A 21,091-nucleotide genomic window follows, 5' to 3' on the forward strand; every position below is an offset into this window, starting at 1 on the left:
ACATGGAACATAGGACATTACAGCACAGTAGAGACCCTTTGGCCCAAGATGTTGTGCTGACCTTTTAACTTACTCCAAGATTAATCTAACTCTTCCTTCCCACACAGCCCTCCATTTTACTTTTATCCATGTGCCTCAGAATCTTAAATGTCCCTAATGTATCAGCCTCTATCACAAGCAGGTTTCATGCACTACCACTCTGTTAAACCTGCTTCTGACATCCCTCCGATACTTTCCTCCAATCACCTTGAAAGTATGCTCTGTCATATTAGTCATTTCTGCCTGCGAATAAGTGGGGGAACATTTTAGAAACAGAGATAGCTGGAAAAGTTTTGAAAAAGTGCAAGAAACGCTTTTTGTTGGGAATCTGACCAGGAAAATACTGGAAATGAGGCTAGAGTTGAAGGAAGAATTCATGAGGGTTTCTCTGGAAGAATCAAGGCAGGCAAGAATTAGTCAATACCACAGGGCTCCCTTGCATTCAAAGTACAAAACAGCACCCTTGGCATAATCTGTAGAAACAATGATGGGAAGATGTCTGTCAGTGGCAGAGCCTTAACATTACTGGGCCAACTTCTTAATCTTGTGCATTCTGGAGAACAGGAACTCACATATTAGGCCGCTGTTCATCAACTAAATCTGTGTACATCCCATCCAAACTCATTATCAATCTTCAAGACCTGGGCCTCTGGGCCTCCTTACCTCCCTGTATAGCTGGATACTTCAAATCAATGAGGCTTGGTAACATCTCCACCTTGCTGAACATCAACATAGGTGCCCTTCAAGGCTGCATGTTTAGCCCCCTGCCCTACCATACACGACTCTGTGGCTATGCAGAGTGCCAATGCAATATGTAAATTTGCCAAAGACCACTGTTATTGGATGAATCACAGGTGGTAATGCATCAGGTTTTCCCAATAAATTGCAATTAACTTGATTTTGATAAGCAGGTAAATCAAATTCAAGGGCTCAGGTGCATGTTATATAACTAACAGGCTGATGAAATTGCTCCAAGTTCATGTTCATTGTCACTTAACCATATGCATGTATACTACCAAACGAAATAACAATCCTCCAGACCAAGGTATACAACACAGTACATACAACTCACACATAACACAAAAGGCAATATTACCACAAATAAGCTAACAAATAAAATATATTCCAGAAGATTGCCATTTAGCATAAGGTGCATTTATGACACAAGTTAAAAAGTGAACAGTCTAACGCTACTGGCACTTCATACAGGATAAAGACTTGGCTGGTGGCAGGGAGTTCAGTAGCTTCACGGCTGGGGGAAGAAGCTATTTCCCATCCTAACTGTCCTTGTCCTAATGCTACAGTATCTCCTGCCCCATGGCAGGGGGTCAAAGAGATTGTTGGGATCACTGACAATGCTAAAGGCCCCTTTACCTAATTCTACCTTGTAAGTTATATATAAAAAACACAGAAACAAACTATTACTTACTTTCAAAGGCAGTAATATAGTGACAACACCAGGGTGCTCTGAAGGAGCCATGTCAATGAATCAATGAGAGGTCAATATTCAGCCAAATCTGATCTGGAACAAATAGCAAAATAATGTTAGCTCCTTCATAGGAACACAGAGCAAATTCCCACTCTGCCACTCTGGTCAATGACACAGACATGTGAGTTTAAGCCGATGACCATATACTTGACAAATTTAGTAATACACCTTTTGACCCGGACTGAAAGCCCACATTATTGTTGTCAGTTCAAACTACAACACTGAACGGCCATCCTGACTTTTGCAATCAGGGACAAAACAACAGCCTCCACCCCCACCTCCCACAGGTGACATCAAAAAGAAGCTTCTCCCAAAGATTTATGGAAAGCGGGGTTGATTTCACATTTCCAGAATCATTTGCCTTGAATATCTATTCAAGGTCCCCTTAGTTTTCAGTCACTTCAATGTGATCTAACTGGCTGAGTAACTAATTGCAATAAAGAATTCTCACAGATACCAAGCCATAAAAGTGGCAATGTCATTTTAAACTAACATTTCAAGTGCTGTGTAGGTGTAGTGATGTACTGATGCTTATTAAGTGACCTTTATAACAAAATGGGCTAGCGTCAGAACTTTTCACTGATTTAGTTACTTTGCTATTTAGTCAAGGTGTAATTGGCTAATACAAGCGGACTTAACTTTAAGGTGATTGGAGGAAAGTATGGGGTGGGGGGATGTCAGAGGTAAGTTTTTATACAGCGAGTGGTGGGTGTGTAGAACACCGTGCAAGGGGTGGTGGTAGAGGCAGACACATCGGGGCACTTAAAAGATTCACATGGATGAGAGAAAAATGGGGGGGGCTATGCAGAAGGGAAGGGTTGGATTGATCTTAGGTTAAATGGTTGGCGCAACATTATGGACCAAAGGATCTGTACTGTGCTGTGATGTTCTACGGATTCTAGATACTGATATTCCAAAAGAAATATCTTTAGCTCAATGTGATGGAAAATGGGGATTGTAAAAAACATGAAGAGGCCAAGCTGGAAGTTTTTACAGCTAGGTGTAACTAAAAGCCATCTTGCCTGAAGGATCTCATACTCAAAAGACAAAAAAGCTGAAAAATCATCAATGCTGAAGTCAGCCGTTTGCAGAAATGGGAAGCTAACATTTCAGGTCAATGACCTACCGTCAGAACTTAGAAGAGTTAAACGTCAACCGTGAAAGGAAAGGGAATGCCTGTGACAGACTGCAGACCAAGAGTTGTAGAACTGCCAACTGAGATTGTTGTACGACAGGCCTTATGGTGGTGTAGGTGCGGATACTAAACATGGAACCATGGAGACTTCAAGCAGTGCAGATGCTGGAAATCTGAAACACAAATACAGAACACGGGAAACACTTGGGTCAGGCAGCATCTACAATGAGAGAGAGAGACAGATGAGAGAAAATCTGCAGATGCTGGAAATCCAAGCAACACACAAGTAAACGATGTCAGGAAGTCAAAACAACTGACAGGCATGATGGCAAAAGTAAAATGCTTTGACGAGATGGCCTCAGTGTTCATTGGTTGGCAGTTTATTAATAATGAGCTACCGACTTCCATTCTGTGTTTATTGTTATAATTTGTAACAGCGTTGTAACTTGGAACACTGACGAAGTAAATATGTTGAAGGTCCAAAATATTTCAAAGTAAAAGTTGTGGTATGTTTATTATTTAGAAAAATGATGAATTATATTCATGAACAATTAATTACAGGGTATTTCACAATTATATTAGCATGATTTCAAAATGATATTAGCATAATATAAAAGAAAATACCAGCTGGTAGCTAGCAATAAAGGCTACGTGCACAAGAGCATTTCAGTTACTACAGGGCTGCGTACCTACACAGCTTAGAGGGAACAGTGACTACTGGTAAACTAATTTCTCCACAAGTCAGAAATGTCTGTTCTCTATGGCCACCCATATTGTATCACTCCATTACATTCGCCATAATTATTTATTTCCTCAAGTTAATCATGCTAACACTACTTATAATTAAGCTACAGGATATATACTGTATACAGTCATTAAAAACCATAAAACAACTTAATAAGTGTGTTAAAATGTGAGAATTTGCATGAAATCACAATTCTGCAAATCATATTTTCCATAACCCCAGGAGCCCTGTAATATATTTACAAACTTTATAGACTATAAAAATGCAATACTAGAAAATTAATAATGTTGTGAGCACAGTGCAAAATTTTTTGACTGCTTACTTTTTAAGGGATTTTTATAAATTCAAACCATTTTGTTGTGCATTTTTGTAACAGTTTAAGTAACACAGAAAGCTTGCAGTATCGAATCAAAGTTCAAAGTAAATTTATTATCAATGTACGTGTATGTCACCAGATGTAGGCTGAGTATCTCTTATCCAAAATTCCAAAATCTGAAGACCTCCGAAATCCAAATTTTTTTTGAGCACGACATGACGTCATAAATAGAAAATTCCACAATGTGCTGGAAAGATCCCCAGGTGAAGCGCAAGTTTCTGCACAACACAGACAGTTCTGAGAAGTGATCTGACATATGTAATGAGCAAAAGTTAATGAAAAATAGAAACCCCTGTGTAAAGTGAAAAGTGAAGATCTTGATCGTGACACAGTGACCGCATGCTGATCATGAAACAAGCAAAGATCTATCATGATGGATTGAAAATTAAAGGTAATTGTGAGTATGCAGCAGGCTGGTTGCAGAAATATAAGACCAGGCTCATAATTAAATTTTTAAAGCATCTGCTGATCACGAAAATCTAGCACCAGAACAAGTCTACAATGCTGATTGTTTTTATACCTTAAGTAAAACTTAAAAAATGTAAAATACAAATACAGTGTACTATAACCTTTTAATTAAAACATGGCATCATAGGTGGAGAATAAAAGCCTGCTCTGGTTTATTGTTGTTCAACAGCTGATTCGGGTGATTGTGGTTTAATTCCAGATGATGCTGTGTTGCTTTTGTTACCCTGCACACATTATATTTATGGTATGTAATAATTTTCACTAAGTACATACATGTGATGAACAAGGCAAGAGAAAGACTGCTTCCCAGTAGCACATAAATTCAGAGCCAGATATATTGGCGATCCCAAGCTATCTTATTATATATTCCAAAATCAAAAAAAAATCTGAATCCTACAACACTTCCAGCTCCAAGCATTTTGAGATCTATTTTCCTGTAGGCATTCACAGTGGAACAAAGAGATATAATTTAATCAATGAAAATCTACACACAACGACGGACAATAGACAATAGGTGCAGGAGACCATTCGGCCCTTCAAGCCAGCACTGCCATTCACTGTGATCATGGCTGATCATCCACAATCAGTACCCCGTTCCTGCCTTCTCCCCATATCCCTTGACTCCGCTATCATTAAGAGCTCTATCTAACTCTATCTTGAAAGCATCCAGAGATTTGGCCTCCACTGCCTTCTGAAGCAGAGCATTCCACAGATCCACAACTCTCTGGGTGAAAACGTTTTTTCTCAACTCCGATCTAAATGGCCTACCCCTTATTCTCAAATCGTGGCCTATGGTTCTGGACTCCCCCAACATCGGGAACATGCTTCCTGCCTCTAGTGTATCCAATCCCGTAATAATCTTACATGCTTCAATTACATCCCCTCTCATTCTTCTAAATTCCAGTGTATACAAGCCCAGTCACTCCAATCTTTCAACATATGACAGTCCCGCCATCCCAGGAATTAACCTCGTGAACCTACGCTGCACTCCCTCAATACCTAGAATGTCCTTAATCAAATTTGGAGAACAAAACTAGATAATACTCCAGGTATGGTCTCACCAGGGCCCTGTACAACTGCTGAAGGACCTCTTTGCTCCTATACTCAACTCCCCTTGTTATGAAGGCCAACATGCCATTAGCTTTCTTCACTGCCTGCTGTACCAGCATGCCTACTTTCAGTGACTAATGAACAAGGACATCTAGATCCTGTTGTACTTCCCCTTTTCCTAACTTGACACCATTCAAATAGCAATCTGTCTTCCTGTTCATGCCACCAAAGTGGATAATCTCACATTTATCCACATTAAACTGCATCTGCTATGCATCTGTCCACTCACCCAACCTGTTCAAGACATCCTGCATTATCTCAACATCCTCTGCATATTTCACACTGCCACCCAGCTTTGTGTCATCTGCAAATTTTCTGTTACTTTTAATCCCTTCATCTAAATAATTAATGTATATTATAAATAGCTGCGGTCCCAGCACCGAGCCTTGCGGTACCCCACTAGTCACCGCCTGCCATTCTGAAAGGGACCCGTTAATTCCTACTCTTGGTTTCCTGTCTGCCAACTAATTTTCTATCCATGTCAGTACCCTACCCCCAATACCACATGCTCTAATTTTGCCCACTAATCTCCTATGTGGGACCTTATCAAGGGCTTTCTGAAAGTCCAGGTACACTACATCCACCAGCTCTCCCTTGTCCATTTTCAAAGTTACATCCTCAAAAAATTCCAGAGCACTCATGTCCAAAAGAAGACAATCTGTGCAAATACACAAAAATATAATTAATAAGTAAATATGTAATACTGAAGAACATGAATTGTGGAGTCCTTGAAATGGGTCCATAGTTTGTGGAATCAGTTCAGAGTTGAAGTGAGTGAAGTTTTCCACATTAGCAGCTAATCAATGAAAATATAAGGGATAATAAAAATAGATTTTTCAAAATAAAGGAAGTTCATTTTATTCCGACACAATAGAATATCGAGGCTTCAAAAACATTAGAGATTTCCTATCCATATACATATTCTTCTAGTTACCTTCCACTTAGCAGCATAGGATCTTTGTAATCCAGCTGAGCAGACTGAGCGGTCACCAGCTTATCTGAAAAACAACACCTCCAAAGAAAAGAAAATTGCTCACTCAGTACGGGGTTACGTCCAGAACATGTACTGCACATCTCCCTCTGTCTCTGCCTCTCTGTATCAAGCTGAGAAACATAGTCTTCAGGTCTCAAGTGCAAGATTGTAGGTTGACACTTAGTATTGAGACAGTGGCAATCATAAGGTTTGAAGATTCAGAAATTAATTTAAAATTATAGTCCTGTGTAATCGATGGCATAAATAGGCATTAAGGAACTATTAAGGGAATACACCAAATAAAATTATTCAGTTAATTTCACCACTAGCAACACAAAATACTGAGCAACTATTTGTACCTAAATTTTAATCGCAGCTGGGCTTTTAATTGCCTCTGACATTAATTAGTCTTTCCCTTACAAGTTTAGGTTTCTAATTGCATGAATATTGCTGAAATGGCAAGCTAATCATGTCACAGCTGGTAAAACAGAGCAACTGGGAACAGAAAGAACAGGAAAACTGGTAACATATCCTTCACTAATCAGACTGAAGCATTGTGAAATTAACAGGGCGAGGACCACAAATCAAGTTCGATGGAGTGTGAATTAAACTGGGTCAATTCAATCAAGTCAGCAGCGGGGCGGGGGGGGGGTGTGGTTGAGTTGAAAGAGAGACAAAGGGGAAATGATAATACATTAATTTGGATAAATGTTGAAATTTTAAGGAATAACACTTGCAATTGATCATTTTTGGTGCGACTGAGACCAACTATCAGTAATTAATGCAGATCATACGTTTGTTATGTACAGTGTTATATGACACTGTATAGGTGATGATAGTCTTTCCATGAACATGATTGTTCTTGGCAAATTTTTCTGCAGCAGTGGTTTGCCATTGCCTTCTTCTGGGCAGTGTCTTTACAAGACGGGTGACCCCAGCCATGATCAATACTCTTCAGAGATTGTCCGCCTGGTGTCAGTGGTTGCATAACCAGGACTTGAGATGTACCAGCTGCCCAAACGACCAACCGGCACCTGTTCTCATTACTTTATGTGATCCTAATCCGGTTGGTGGGGGACGAAGTAGGTGCTACACCTTGCCCAAGGGTGACCCGCAGGCTAGCGGAGGGAAGGAGCGCCTTACACCTCCTTTGGTAGAGACACATCTCCACCCCACCACCCATATTCCATATCAAATACTTAAAACAACACTTAGATGATAATGAGGGTGGCATGGGAACGCAGTGGTTAGTGAAACACGCCAGTGATCTGTGATTGCGGTCAAGTCCCACCCTGTCTGTAAGGAATCTGTACGTTCTCCCTATGTTTCCTCCAAGTTCCACAGACCTACGGGTAGGTGTTAGTAAGTTGTGGGCACACTATGTTGGCACCATAAGCACAGCAAGACTTGCGAGCTGCCCCCTGCACATATTCAGACTAGGTTAGTCATTGACGCAAACAACATATTTCACTATACGTTTCGATGCACATGCGACAAATAAAGTTAATCTTTATGAACAAGAACCATCTTTTGACTGCAAGTTTATGTTGTATCAATATACAAAAATGGCAACTTCATGTATGATGGCAAGGCAGCCCTTTGAATAGTTTGTAGAATAAAATTTTGTTTTCAGATTGTAACTACTCGCGCAGTATTGAGATTTCAGTTGAACAGCCCTGGACACGAACGTGGGCACAATGGTACACAATCAACTTGAGCTATATATAAAATTCACGTTATAGATAGAGGGGTCACAGTTTGAGGATAGAGGGGAAGCCTTTTAGGACCGAGATTAGGAAAAACTTCTTCACACAGAGAGTGGTGAATCTGTGGAATTCTCTGCCACAGGAAACTGTTGAGGCCAGTTCATTGGCTATATTTAAGAGGGAGTTAGATATGGCCCTTGTGGCTACGGCGGTCAGGGGGTATGGAGGGAAGGCTGGGGCAGGGTTCTGAGTTGGAGGATCAGCCATGATCATAATAAATGGCGGTGCAGGCTCGAAGGGCCGAATGGCCTACTCCTGCACCTATTTTCTATGTTTCTATGTTGCTTATTCATAATCAATTTGCCTTGGTGCTGAATAATGAGAGCAGCTGGTACATATTATTGCACTGTGACCACATTGATTGGCAGAACAGAGAGACAAGAGGAGAACTCCCTTCTGCCTACTCCATCAGGAAATCCGATGGGAGCAAGTCCTTTGTGTGGGTGGTCCTCAGACCCATGCTGAAAGGGCAGTGGGGAGATGGAAATGGACAGGTACATTGCACTTGCTCACAATGCTACAAAAATAGTTCAATAACCTTAATTGTAACCAGATAAGTTATCTTCAAACCCGCATTAACTGCCCACTGCCAGCCTCAACACTGTTCATTGCATCACAGCCCATCACTCACTTACCACCAACTTTTAAAATCAGGATTGAGTGCTAACATTCAGAAAGAACCGTAAAATTATATGCTTCTCAACACCACAACCTTGCGGAAGAGAGGGAGGAATATAAATTATAGTTAGGAAAATGCAGGCAGCTATTAATGAGGAATGGGGACATCAGAAGGGGTTTAGATTTTCTGTTGCAAAGACTCAAGTTATTTGTTTTTCTAAAAGAAACATTGCACCCACAATTGATCTCAAGTATATCAGCAAGAGATTTGTGGTAAAGTTACAACCACAAAATGCTGGAGGAACTCAGCAGGTCAGACAGTCTTCATTGAAATGAATAAACAGTTGACATTTCAGGCCGAGATTCCTTCAGAACTTGAGAGGAGGCTCAGCCTGAAATGGCGACTGTTTATTCATTTGCATAGAGGTTACCTGACCTGCAGAGTTCCTCCAGCATTCTGTGTGTTTTGCTTTGGATTCCTAGCATCTGCACCATCTCTTGTATTTGTGGCAGTGGTAAAGTTTCTAGGTATGTGGATGAACACAAGGCTAACCTGGAAGGTGTATCTGAATACAATTCAAGAGAAGTGTAAAAAAGCTTAGCTGGATGTGACTGGGGTACAAGTAGGAGGTCACTTAAATGCATATTGCTCCAATCAGTTCTGCCTTTGTTTATGTATGTGTGCGTTATGGGTCAGCCTCACCAGCAGTCTTAAAGCCTCTAGATCAGGGATTCCCAGCCTGGGGTCTGTGGACCGCCCCCCACTTGGTCCATGGTATAAAAGAGGTTGGGAACCCCTGCCCTAGACAGAGTTCAAGTTTGAGCATTGAGATGCTGTTGCGGTGCTATGAAATCATCCCCAATTTTGACAATACTGATAGAAATGGGTGACGTACAGTTACATTCATTCAGCTCACAGTTAGGAATGGTTCATTGGGTTCAGAGGACATAAAGGTGGTCTTCTAATATTGGCAACATTGGAAGTGTGTTGAGTGAGTGCATTTGTAAGGTCTTCAGTTTTAGGTGGATGGGAGATGAATGGGCATAAAACCTTGGGTTGTCTGAGGGGGAATATGGTTTCAATGTACCTCTTCCTGTTGCTCGTCCATGCTTTTTCCCTTTGCTTATGGTTGATTTCCTCCAAAGGGGCCACAATGTTGTCGCTGGGTTTGGAGGCTTGCATGCCTTAATGACCTGGAGAACTATGTTGGCTGGAGTCAGGGCTTTATGCTTGGTAGGGTTACCCATGCTAACAGGTCAAAGGGTAGAGGCCACACTAAGAGATGTCCACTGGTCCTCTGGGTTCAGGGGTTCAGCTGTGTGCCAACAACATTCACTGGTGAAACAAAGTTGTTGCGGAAACAGCAATGAAGAATCCTTCTACATCTGATGTGCGATGGAATTCCTCAGATTTCACCCGGAACGTGCATGACCAACAGTAGTGAAAACTGAGAGGAAGCTACTGACACGATGAAGGAAGCCCTGAACACCACCAGAGATGGAGGACCTTCATTGCTGCCCTAAACACCAGTGGCGTAACGGGCAGTAAGTAAGTATGGTTGCTTTAAGCCTTCAAGAAAAGATCAAGATGAAGATTGCTTGTATATCAGTGGCACAGGAAGCTCAGCAATATATGCAAGCTAGATATTATGGTTTCTTACATATCTACAAAGATGGTTCAAGAGGATCAGTGAAAGGCCATTCAGATGTTTCTGTTTATCTTCCAAAGTTTCAGGTGATTATTAAGAAAAGATTATCAAAGTATTAGTATTCACATCTGAGATGGTTGCTATCATCTTAGCCTCGGAACAGGCTACAAATGTACTTCTGAAGATGTAACCCTGAAAATGTACTTCTATGCTTTGATTTATTCTCAATTTTGACATTTATAAAAACAGATACTTCAAACTGCAAACCAGGAATTCTTCTTGAGATTGGACAGCATCTGCTGAGGCTGCAGGGTCCAAGCTGTGTACACATTTGTTATCCTAACCCTGCCTATCTTGGGATTGAAGGAAACCAAGTGGCAGACATTCTAGTCTAGCAATCACTTAAAATCAAGGATGCAGTGCTGCCTTTGTTTTAAGGTGAAGTGAAAGCTATAAATAAAAAATGTATTTGATCACTGTGGCAACAAAGTTGGGACAAGGAAAGGAAGGGACAGCTTTTATACAAATGCAGAGGATGGTGGGAACTCTAGGAGATGGGTATAAAAAAGAAAGATGTTATACTTGCACATTTATGTATTGGATACACTAGGTGAATAATTTCTTGTTTAGTATTAGGATGCATGATAGGGCATTTGTAAAGAGTGAACTTATCATGAAACAGTGCAGCATATATTGTTTGAATGCAGTTACTAGGAGATGCAAAGGAAACATCCAATTGCAAAATTGAGGTCTTTGGATCAAATACAGTTTAACATGGAAAGTTTGCTAGGATATCACTGTCATTATAATGTATCTAATTGTGTATTTGACTTTCTAAACAGCTTTATGTTTTGATATTATTTGTTTTTTTAGGAGGGGGAAGGGGGAATTTCTCTCTTTGCTCCACACTGCACCTCGGTAGATGGCGGTAATGTGCCTTATATTCGTGTGCCAACCATGAAAGTTCAAAGTAAATTTATTAGGAAAGTACATACATATACAACCCTGAGATTCATTTTCCCGCCGACATACTCAATAAATCCACAATAGAATAATAACCATAATAGAATCTATGAAAGACCGCACAAACTTGGGTGTTCAACCAGCGTGTAAAAGACACCTTTAATTTTACAAGAAGATGATGAGGATGAATTTATGTGTGCTTCATCTTTAAGCGCCCCCCACCCCCTCGCTGTTGTCATTAGTAAGGAGTTACAGGAGCCTCAGGTCCCACACATCAGGTTCGGGGACGATTATTACTTTCCCCACCAGGGTTCTGAACCAGCGTGGACAGCTTCACTCACCTCAACTCTGAAATGGTTCAAGGACTCCACAACGCACGCTCTCGGTATTTGTTTGTAGTTTGTCTTCTTCTGCGCATTGGTTGTTTGTCAGTCTTCGTGTTTTTTTCATTGATTCTGTCCTGTTTCTCTGTTCTACTATGAACGCCTTTTCATATTTTACTCTGGAAGAACTTTGAAGAAAGTTTTAGTTTCCCATTTATCCCCCCCATGAGTAAAGGTCCCTTTCTGCAAGATAAACGCCACTGGGAAGTACATACACGTGGCTGCCGTGAACGTAAGGTACAACACCCAGGTGGGGCCCCCGCTCCTAAAGGACCCATTGTGACGCCAGCGGGGGAACGAGAGCCCCAGCCCAGTCACTGTGGGCTCAGGGCCGCGGCACGGCAGCTGCAGGCTCGGGAGGGGGGCGGAGGCAGGTGATCTGAGCGGCGCTGGGCCGCAAGTGGGTGCAGCTTGGTAACTTAGCAACGAGAAGACGCCGGAAACCGGGGCACGAAGCCTGCTTCCAGGCGGTAGATTGGAGGACATGACCGAAATCAGCAGACGCATCGGCAAGAACACACCTCTCTCTGCACTGTCCGCCTTTAGCTTCATCCCCGAGAGACGAGACCCCAATGAGATCACTTACTTCGGTAATCAGAAGAAAGTGAGTGCTAGTTCCACCTCTATCTCTTACTAGACTTTTCTCAATGATCTCAACATTGGTCGACTAATTTCGTGTGGTCTTGAGGCACAAGGGCAGCTGGGCACTCTTCCTCTCCCTCAGCGAATTCTTTCTTTTTAGATACTTATCCAGTGCGATACAAGAGTTGAATTTGCCTTCATTATTACCCTTTGGCAGTACATTTTCTGACCCTACGTGCTCATCATTGCAAGTTTAAAAAATTGCCTTTGTGCTTGTTCCGGCCAGTTACTTAAACATAAAACAGTACAGCAACAGGAATAGGCCATTCGGCCCAAAATGTCTGTGCTGACCACAATGCCGAGTTAAATAATTCCATCTGCCTGCACATGGTATATACCCCTCCACCTCTGCCTATTCATATCGTTCTTAATGTTGTGTCGTATGGTGTGGGCAATAATGGCCCTTCCATGACCATGATTGTTCCTGGCAATTTTATTTTTTTTTACACATTGGCGGTTTGCCATTGCCGCCTTCTGGGCAGTGTCTTTACAAGGCTGGTAACCCCGGCCATTATCAATACTCTTCAGAGATTGTCAGCCTGGTGGTCAGCGGTCGCCTAATCAGGATTTGTGATATGCACTAGCTGCTCATACGACCATCCACCACCTGCTCCCGTGGCTTCATGTGACCCCGATCACCCGGCTAAACAGGTAGAACACCTTGCAAAACGGTGTCCTGCAGGCTGGCGGAGGGAAGCAGTGCCTCGCCCCTCCTTCAGTGAGGACACATTTCCACCCCGCCTCCCAACCTATTCATATGCCCATCTTAAATATCATTGTCCTATCTATTTCCATCACTCCCCCACCCCCCCACCCCGGCAGGGCATCTTAAGATTGTATATACTTGTATTCAATGTTTTTGAGTTCTTGATCCTTCAGCTACAGGGAACAATTTCTTGGCATCCACTTTCTGTGCTCTTAATAATTATAACTGCCTGCATCAAATCCCCTTCTTTTGCAAGGAGAATCAATTCTATTTCTTTCAGTTTCTCCACTTAACCAAAGTCCCTCATCTCTGAAAGAACTGAAGTAAATTTCTTTTGCACCCTCCTTAAAACCATTATATCTTTCCTGAAACCTGAGATTCAGCTGGGAAATTGTGGTCCAGTTCTGGCTGAGCAAGTGTTTAATGAAAATTTATTGCGATTTCCTTGTGGTATTCTACACCTTTACTTAACCACTTTCTTGACATGCCTGCAACTTTGGAAAAAGAACTTTGCACATATATTTTGAATTCTGTTTTTGAACACCTTTTCAAATTTTACCATCTACTTTATATTGATTTTTAAAAATATATTTGTTTTAAAATGTAATCATATTATTTATCACCTCTCTGCCCATTCTGCAAGCCTCAGTATCACAGATAGAAGCAGAGTCAGGCCATTTGGCCCATTGAGTCTGCTTCACCATTTCATCATGGCTGATCTATTTTGCATTTCAACACCATTCTCCTGCCTCCTCCCTGCAACCTTCCACACCCTGTCTAATCAAGACCCTAACGACCTCCACCTTCAATATGTCTCCTTCAACTTGACCATTCTGTACTTTACAGTTCACGATATTTCAAGTTTTGTGAATTCTGTTTATTTGGAGAGCACAAATCATTAGTGTTTGATTTTATACCTACTCTCTGGGGAACTCGTCTGTGCACTAAGCAAGCTTTTACTACTACTCTTGTTTCCTGTTATGTAGCCAATTATCGATCTTTCCAGTGACAGCCCCCTTTTAATCCATGAATTTATTAACAAATACATATATGTCACAATTTACTATTTTGAGATTCATTTTCTTGTGGGACTTCACAGTAAGTACAAAGAAACACAGTAGAGTCGGTGAAAACCGCACTGAACAAAGACCGGGGAAAAACAGAATCATAATAATAAATAAGCAATAGATTTCGAGAACATCAGTTGTCGAGTCTCTGAAAGGGAGTCCATAGATGGTGGGAACAATTCAATGTTGGGGTGAGTGAAGCTGAGTAAAGTTATCCCTTCTGGTTTAAGAGTCTGATAGTTGAGGGGTAATTACTGTTCCTAAACCTGGTGCTGTGGGTCCTGAGTCTCCTGTACCTCCTCTGACAATGTTCCTTGTAGATGTGCTCAATGGTGGGAAGGGATGGATTGGACTGTATCCAGTACATTTTGTAATCTTAATGCGGCACCTTTACAAATACTTCTCTCGTGAACTTAGTTATTGGGTATATTTAAGTTGGTAGGTTCTTGATTAATCAGGGTGTCAGAAGTACAGGCAGGAGAATGGGGTTGAGAAGGACAATAAGTCAGCCATGAAGCAGACTTGATGGGCCAAATGGCTCAATTCTGCTCCTGAATCTTATGGAAATGTCTTTATCACTGTATCATCAGAAAATAACCTTATGCTGGCTTTCTCCAAGCTATCACATTTGACCAAGTGACTGCTAATCCTGTCTCTGATCATTGCTCTGGAACTTTTCCCTGCTCTGAGGTTGAAGTAAACGGTGTATAGGTGTTGGGTTTATCCCTGCATCTTTCTTCATTAGACAATGGTCTAAAATTGGAAATTTTCAGTCCTTGGACACCACCACTAAATCTAGATATTTGGAATATTTGTGCCCAGAATTTCTGCCATTTCCTTCCTTACTTATCTCTTTTTTGGACCCGGCTGGGGGCGTAGTGGCATCAGTGCAGGACTGCGGGGTGGGAGGTCACGAGATCGAAGCCAGCCGGTTCCCCTGCATGCTTTCCATCTGTGCTGGGTTAAGAGCTGGTGATCTCTTTGAAAAACTCACCTGGCAGAAGGCAATGGCAAACCACCGCTGTAACTTGCCTCGTGCACGATTCCCAACTGCGTCAGAGTGGCGTGGGAGGAAGTCATCGGCTAACTGGAAAAATTCTGGATGCGACCTACCTTTCTTTTACTCATCTCCTTAACACTGCCTTCGTCATGAAGTGAATCTCCCACATCAGAGAGCGGATGGAAGCACTTGGTCAATATGTTGAACTACTTTAGTGAAAATTCATCTTGGACCTACTAAACCAAAATGTTGACAGTCTAATCAACCTAAAGTACTGGCTAGCGAGGAGGATGAAATCACTTAAGGAGATACGGAGATTGTGGTGACTTTGGAGTTCCCAATATTTCGCTGGAGAAAGTTATACACCATATTGCAGTGGATCTGGAGTCTTGTGGGCCTTATTGGCTCTGTGCTTTCTTATAATATATTAATGAAGCAGGTAGTTTTTACAGCTGTGGTTTCATTGTTCATAAGACATAGGACCACTTGGCCCATCAATTCTGCCCCACCATTCTATCACGGCTGATTTATCACCCCTCTCAACCCCATTCTCCTGCCTTCTCCCTGTAATCTTTGATGACCCGATTAATCATGAACCTATCAACCTCTGCTTTAAATATACCCAATAACTTGGCCTCCACAATTGTCTGTGACAATGAATTTCACAGACTGACTGTCGAAAGAAATTTCTCCTCATCTGTTCTAAAGGGATGTTGTATTCTGAAATTCTGCATTATGGTCCTAGACTCCTCCACTATAGGAAATATCCTCTTCACATACACTCTATATTCAATAGGTAATTATAACAGATGCTACTGTTTTCATTTCATTCTGTAATTGACTGAATTTAAATTTCCCAGCTATAATAGTGTGATATAATCTTTATTTTAGATCTCGGTCCTGGTTTCTGAATTACCAGATTATTAATCAAACCACAGCATCAGATATCCCAAATTTCATTGAACATGTGGAAGCCTTGCCTGCTGCATTCATCAGCAAATTTGATGTGTGTTTCATGTGAATCTTTTAGGTTTCAGCTGCACTTTTGATGGAGCTACGATAATACACAGCAGCAGCTTCGAGGGAATTCCAGCCCACATAAAGGCAGCTTATAGTGGAAGGGAGTAGAAAACAAATAGTTCCCGTCAACACCACAGCGACAAAGTCAGAGTATAAAGTAAATTGAAGTTCTTCTCTATTTATGACTGAACAAGGTCTTTCTATAGTTGTTAAGGTATTTTGTTTTCCTTTTAGGAAGTGTCGGTGCTGATTTATGATCACGTTTTTAAAGTGCAACAAGGATATAATAATAAGATTCATCGCGATGACCGAGAATACAGCCACAGCCAAGGTCTTAATGTGAATGCAGAGGTGTGTTGAAGTTTTGCTCTGTTAAAATTGACACCACTATCACTGTGTTATTGTCCCTGGGTGAATTGGTGTTATCCAACCTTCAGGAAAATGGGCTTTCCAAATGATAGTGCCCAGAAGGAATGTTGTAAACAAGCATTTTTTTTCCCCATTCTTTAATATTGTTATGGTAAACAATTGGTTGTTTAAAGAATCACAGCATTGTGCAGCATAGGAACAGGCTCTTTGAATCACTACCAAGTACTCTTCTGTACTAATTCCATTGACCAGTGCTCGATCATTAGTCTTCAAGTGTTCCCCTACAATGCTGTGCGAAAGTGTTAGGCACATACGGTATATGCAGCTAGGGTGCCTATATCTTTTGCACAGTACTGTATTTGGTTCCACCACTGTCTGTGAGGAATTTGTATGTTCTCCTCATGACTGCATGGGTTTCCTCCGGGTGCTCCAGTTTCCTCCCACATTCCAAAAGATATACTGGTTGGTAGGTTAATTGGTCATTGTAAAAGGTCCCGTGACTAGGCTGGGATTAAATCGGGGGTTGCTGGCCAGTGTGGCTCAAAGGGCCAGAAAGGCCTATTACACACTGTATCTCAATAAAAATTTGTCAACTTGGAGTGCTAGGGGAGGGGTGTGGGACAGATGGCAGAGATGGACTGCCAGGGGCAGGCGTTGCTGTGGATGCAGACATACTCCGCCCTGAGACACCGGACGGTGTCATTTGATTCCAAACAAATGGTTTATTGATCATTACAGAATGCCTCTCTGGTGGTCTCCACTCCCTCCCCCCTCCCTTCCCCTTTCCCAACCGTGATTCCCCTCTTCCTGCTCTCTTCCACTATAGAGACCCATATCAGAATCAGGTTTATCATCACCTACATATGCTGCGAAATTTGTCTTTTTTTCACAGCAGTACAGTTACTGTAAATTTACTACAGTATTGTGCAAAAGTCTTAGGCACTATATATGTATATATCTAAGACTTTTGCTCAGAACTGAACTTATTTGAAAGTTTTCAGTCCCTGTCTTCACCAGCTACTGTGGCACAGTTATTCAGAATCTAACACTCTAGCAGGAAAAACACCCTCAGATCCCCTGTAAACCTCCTCCACTCTCCTACAGAACCTATGTCCAATGAGGAAGCGTTTCTTACCAACCACCTTACCATTGCCCCTCCTGTTTAATCGTATCAGCAACAACAATGAATACAAACAAAAATGCTCACTATTTAATAAAGTACTAATGCCAAATGGCTTGTAATAATTTTGAAAATTTCTTGTTAAATGTTTCCCTATCTAACTATTCAAAATCAGGTGAGCGAGTGGCAGAATGGAGAAGAATTATGGAATCACTTTTAGACACCAACATGATTCTCCTATCACTACCCATACTGAGTTTTTTTTTTAAAATGAGTCTGGAATCCCTCGTTTTAGCACAGTAGCCCCTTGTTTGACCACTCTCCGAGAATGCCTGAATCCTCAGTGTTAATTGGGCAGGGTGAGTCACAATAAAATAAAAGCTCCAATGGTTGGGGTCACCCATCTTGTAATGACACTGCCCAGAAGAAGGCAATGGCAAAGAACTCTCTATAGAAAAATTTGTCAAGAACAATCACGGTCACCAGGATAGCCTACAGCACATAATGATGATGACGATGGTTCTTGAAAATACTTAGCAAATCTATTTGTAGTTGTCAGTTCCTGTTAGGATAGTGCTTTTTTATTGAAGCACATGTTGCCCTTCAGTGAAGTTAAAATAGAAATAGCCCATGAGCACTATTCAAATATGGGTTCTTGTTGAGAGCCTTTCTTCTTTTCTTCCTCCCCCATCTCTGGGCTGTGAAGGAGGGAAGGGTTAGAGCAACACATCATGGGTCACAGGGTACTGTGCTGTACTGTTCTACGTCCTGTCTCCATCCTCCTTTGGAGACGCCTTCATCCCTGGTGCTTTCTATTCTCACCACCATGGTCATGCCCAGGAGCAGCTGGATTTTATTTTAGTTAGAGATACAGCCCAAAGGGACCACGCCGCCCAATTATACCCATATGACCAACTAACCTACTAACTCCTGCATCTCTGAAATGGTGAAGGAAACCAGAACACTCTGAAGAAGCCCACAGGTCATGGGGAGAACATATAAACTTCTTACCGCCAGTAGAGGAATTGAATCTGGATGCTGTAACTGTAATAGCCTTACTTAATCTGCTACACTGATGTGCTGCCCCTGGAAATTTTAAACTTTGGGCAAACCTGCAACAGCTGGCCTGGAGACACACACTCAATGAATCAGGAACAGCTTCTTCCCCTTTGCCATCAGACTTTTGAATGGATATTGAATCTACGAACACTACCTCACTGTTTTTTTTTTGCACTAATTATTCAATTTAACTTTATATATCTATTTCTTGCTGTAATTCACAATGTTTATTTTTGTATGTTAGAATGTACAAATTTCACTACATATGCTGTTGATAGTAAAACTGATTCTGATTATCACTGTTGTAGACTTTTAACGACCTCGAATTATTTTCAGGAAAGCATCAACTAGTATCACAGAAATAGCCTGTAACAGGAATTCAGCATTTGTTATTAATGTACTAGATTATTTGAATAAATAGCACTGGTGGTGGGGTTTTTTTTATGTGGCAGAATGGTAGCACTAAGTTAAAGTTAGTTTTGTTTTTGATGTATTGACTTGCCTATTTATCTTGCGTACATCCAGCCATTTTTGCACCATTGTCACCCAAAGAGCACAGGCCATCAAGTCAAAATTCTCAAGTATAAAATTGGCAGCTCTGGAGGCCAAGTAATTGGACATATTTAAGGCAGCGGTTGATAGATTCTTGATTAGTCAGGGAATGAAAGGATACGGGGAGAAGGCAGGAGATTGTGGCTGAGAGGAAAATGGATCAGCCATGATGAAATGGTGGAACAGTCTCAATGGGCCAAATGGCCTCATGCTGCTCCTGTATCTTATGGCCATTAAATTATTAAAATACTTTAGAATAAACGATTGGCTATTTTGGACTTAAATGATGGAAGTTTTTCACAAGCAAATTTCCAGGGCGATGAGTGGGAAGGGAAGTTGAGGGGTCAGGGTTTGAAGTAGGAAGGTGGTGGCAATCAAAGATTTAAAAAGAGTGGGATACACGTGAAAGTATAAAGTAGCAGCATCTAGTTCAGTTTTTACTCCTGCCTCAGTGGTTGATCTTTCAGAATTGGAATGAATAGAATTGCTTCTACAAATAGAGGGATGATAACAGTTTGTTGTTCAGGTAGCGAGGATGAAACTTTCTTTTAATATACAGTTCAGAAAATAAATACATACTATCCTTTGTGAAATTTAGTCAGCCATGATAGATGTAGCAGTGATGTTCTTGTATTTCACATCTTTCACAGAAAATAATTTTATTTTGAGGAACTGTGTAATCTTTAAACAATGAGATAGGTTTACTGAGGCAACAAAGGGAATTAGATAAGAAATCAATGTTTCTGAATAAAATATGTAAATTGGGAGAAAATCTGAAATTGCATGAAATGACTAAACTTTCCCTTTCATTCTGCCTCACTGAACTATTCTAAGCACTTTTTGTTTAGGTGTCACAGTTTCAAACACTTTTCAGCAACATCTGCTTTGTGTGTCACGCAGGAGAAAGCTCGAACAGTTCCAGTCTTATCATCATCACTCTATGGTAAACATCCCCAACTCGAGCAAACCAGTCGTACTTTTGTCAGAGTTGCTCGAGTGCAAACAGAATTTTACAGAAGAAATGGCATTGCGAACAATCTGGAAGAGAATCAGGAATAAAAAGAAACACGGGAGTAACATCAGACTAATTATTGCTTCAATGAAGCTGGAATTTTAAATAAATGTACATCTCTCTTTTTTATTGTAGAGAATTCCTAATTAAAAATTGGAACTTTACACTTGATTGGGAATGTTCTTCATATATATTATTTGCATCTAATCTACATGGTGAAAAATGCTTTTTGCACTTTATCTGTTAATTGATCTGTAAGAAATTAGTCTCCCTGGTTATTAGCACTAAACATGGAGATTAGTGTATGGAAGTGAATTTACTAAGCAGACTATATAAAATATTACATAGTGCTCATAATCAAAGATAAAATTCTCCTCAATCGCTTTGATTCCTTCTCAGCCCACTTCAGGAAAACTGATAATCCGGCATCTTTTGACTTTGGTTCTATTGTTGGATGATATTCAAGACCATTCAATGTTACTCTAATTGATAACCAAATGCACTTTTAATTGACTTTTTTTGAACATATTACGCATGGGAATAATAGTCAGTGGCCACTTTATTAGATACAAATATCTAATCATGTGGCAGCAACTCAATGCATAAAAGCATGCAGACATGGTCAAGAGATTCACTTGTTGTTCAAACCAAACATCAGAATGGGGAAGAAATGTGATCTAAGTGACTTTGACCGTGGAATGAATGTTGGTGCTAGGTGGGGTGATTTGAGTATCTCAGAAACTGCAGATCTCCTCGCTTTTTTTGCGCACAACAGTCTCTAGAGTTTACAGAAAATGGTGCGATGTTTAAAAAAACCCAGTGAGTGGCAG

General features: G+C 41.0%; 1 protein-coding gene and 1 long non-coding RNA gene across 2 annotated transcripts in view; one reads left to right on the forward strand and one right to left on the reverse strand.

The window, feature by feature from the left end:
* Nucleotides 1-12,071, reverse strand: part of LOC134357864 (uncharacterized) — a 43,489-nt gene extending 31,418 nt beyond the window's left edge. The window contains exons 1-3 of the long non-coding RNA XR_010020744.1: nucleotides 11,673-12,071; nucleotides 2,655-2,836; nucleotides 1,469-1,561 (exon numbers count right to left, since the gene is read on the reverse strand). This is a non-coding gene — a long non-coding RNA (uncharacterized LOC134357864). The remainder of the gene's footprint in view (nucleotides 1-1,468; nucleotides 1,562-2,654; nucleotides 2,837-11,672) is intronic.
* A 127-nt stretch (nucleotides 12,072-12,198) lies between these two features.
* On the forward strand, nucleotides 12,199-20,328 carry cfap90 (cilia and flagella associated protein 90). Its single transcript, XM_063069582.1, has 3 exons — nucleotides 12,199-12,318; nucleotides 16,384-16,500; nucleotides 20,150-20,328. The coding sequence occupies exons 1-3, from the start codon at nucleotides 12,199-12,201 to the stop codon at nucleotides 20,306-20,308; spliced, it is 396 nt and encodes a 131-aa protein (XP_062925652.1). The 3' UTR covers nucleotides 20,309-20,328.
* Nucleotides 20,329-21,091: the final 763 nt, after the last annotated feature.

Source organism: Mobula hypostoma, chromosome 17 (genome assembly GCF_963921235.1).
Source record: "Mobula hypostoma chromosome 17, sMobHyp1.1, whole genome shotgun sequence".
NCBI classification, from domain to species: domain Eukaryota; kingdom Metazoa; phylum Chordata; class Chondrichthyes; order Myliobatiformes; family Myliobatidae; genus Mobula; species Mobula hypostoma.

Bases quoted from the DNA above. Each gene is read 5' to 3' on its own strand.
- cfap90 (XM_063069582.1), top strand. From the start codon at position 12,199: ATGACCGAAATCAGCAGACGCATCGGCAAGAACACACCTCTCTCTGCA. The intron at 12,319-16,383 runs GTGAGTGCTAGT...TTTTCCTTTTAG, and splicing joins ACTTCGGTAATCAGAAGAAA to GAAGTGTCGGTGCTGATTTA. The intron at 16,501-20,149 runs GTGTGTTGAAGT...TGTGTCACGCAG, and splicing joins GTCTTAATGTGAATGCAGAG to GAGAAAGCTCGAACAGTTCC.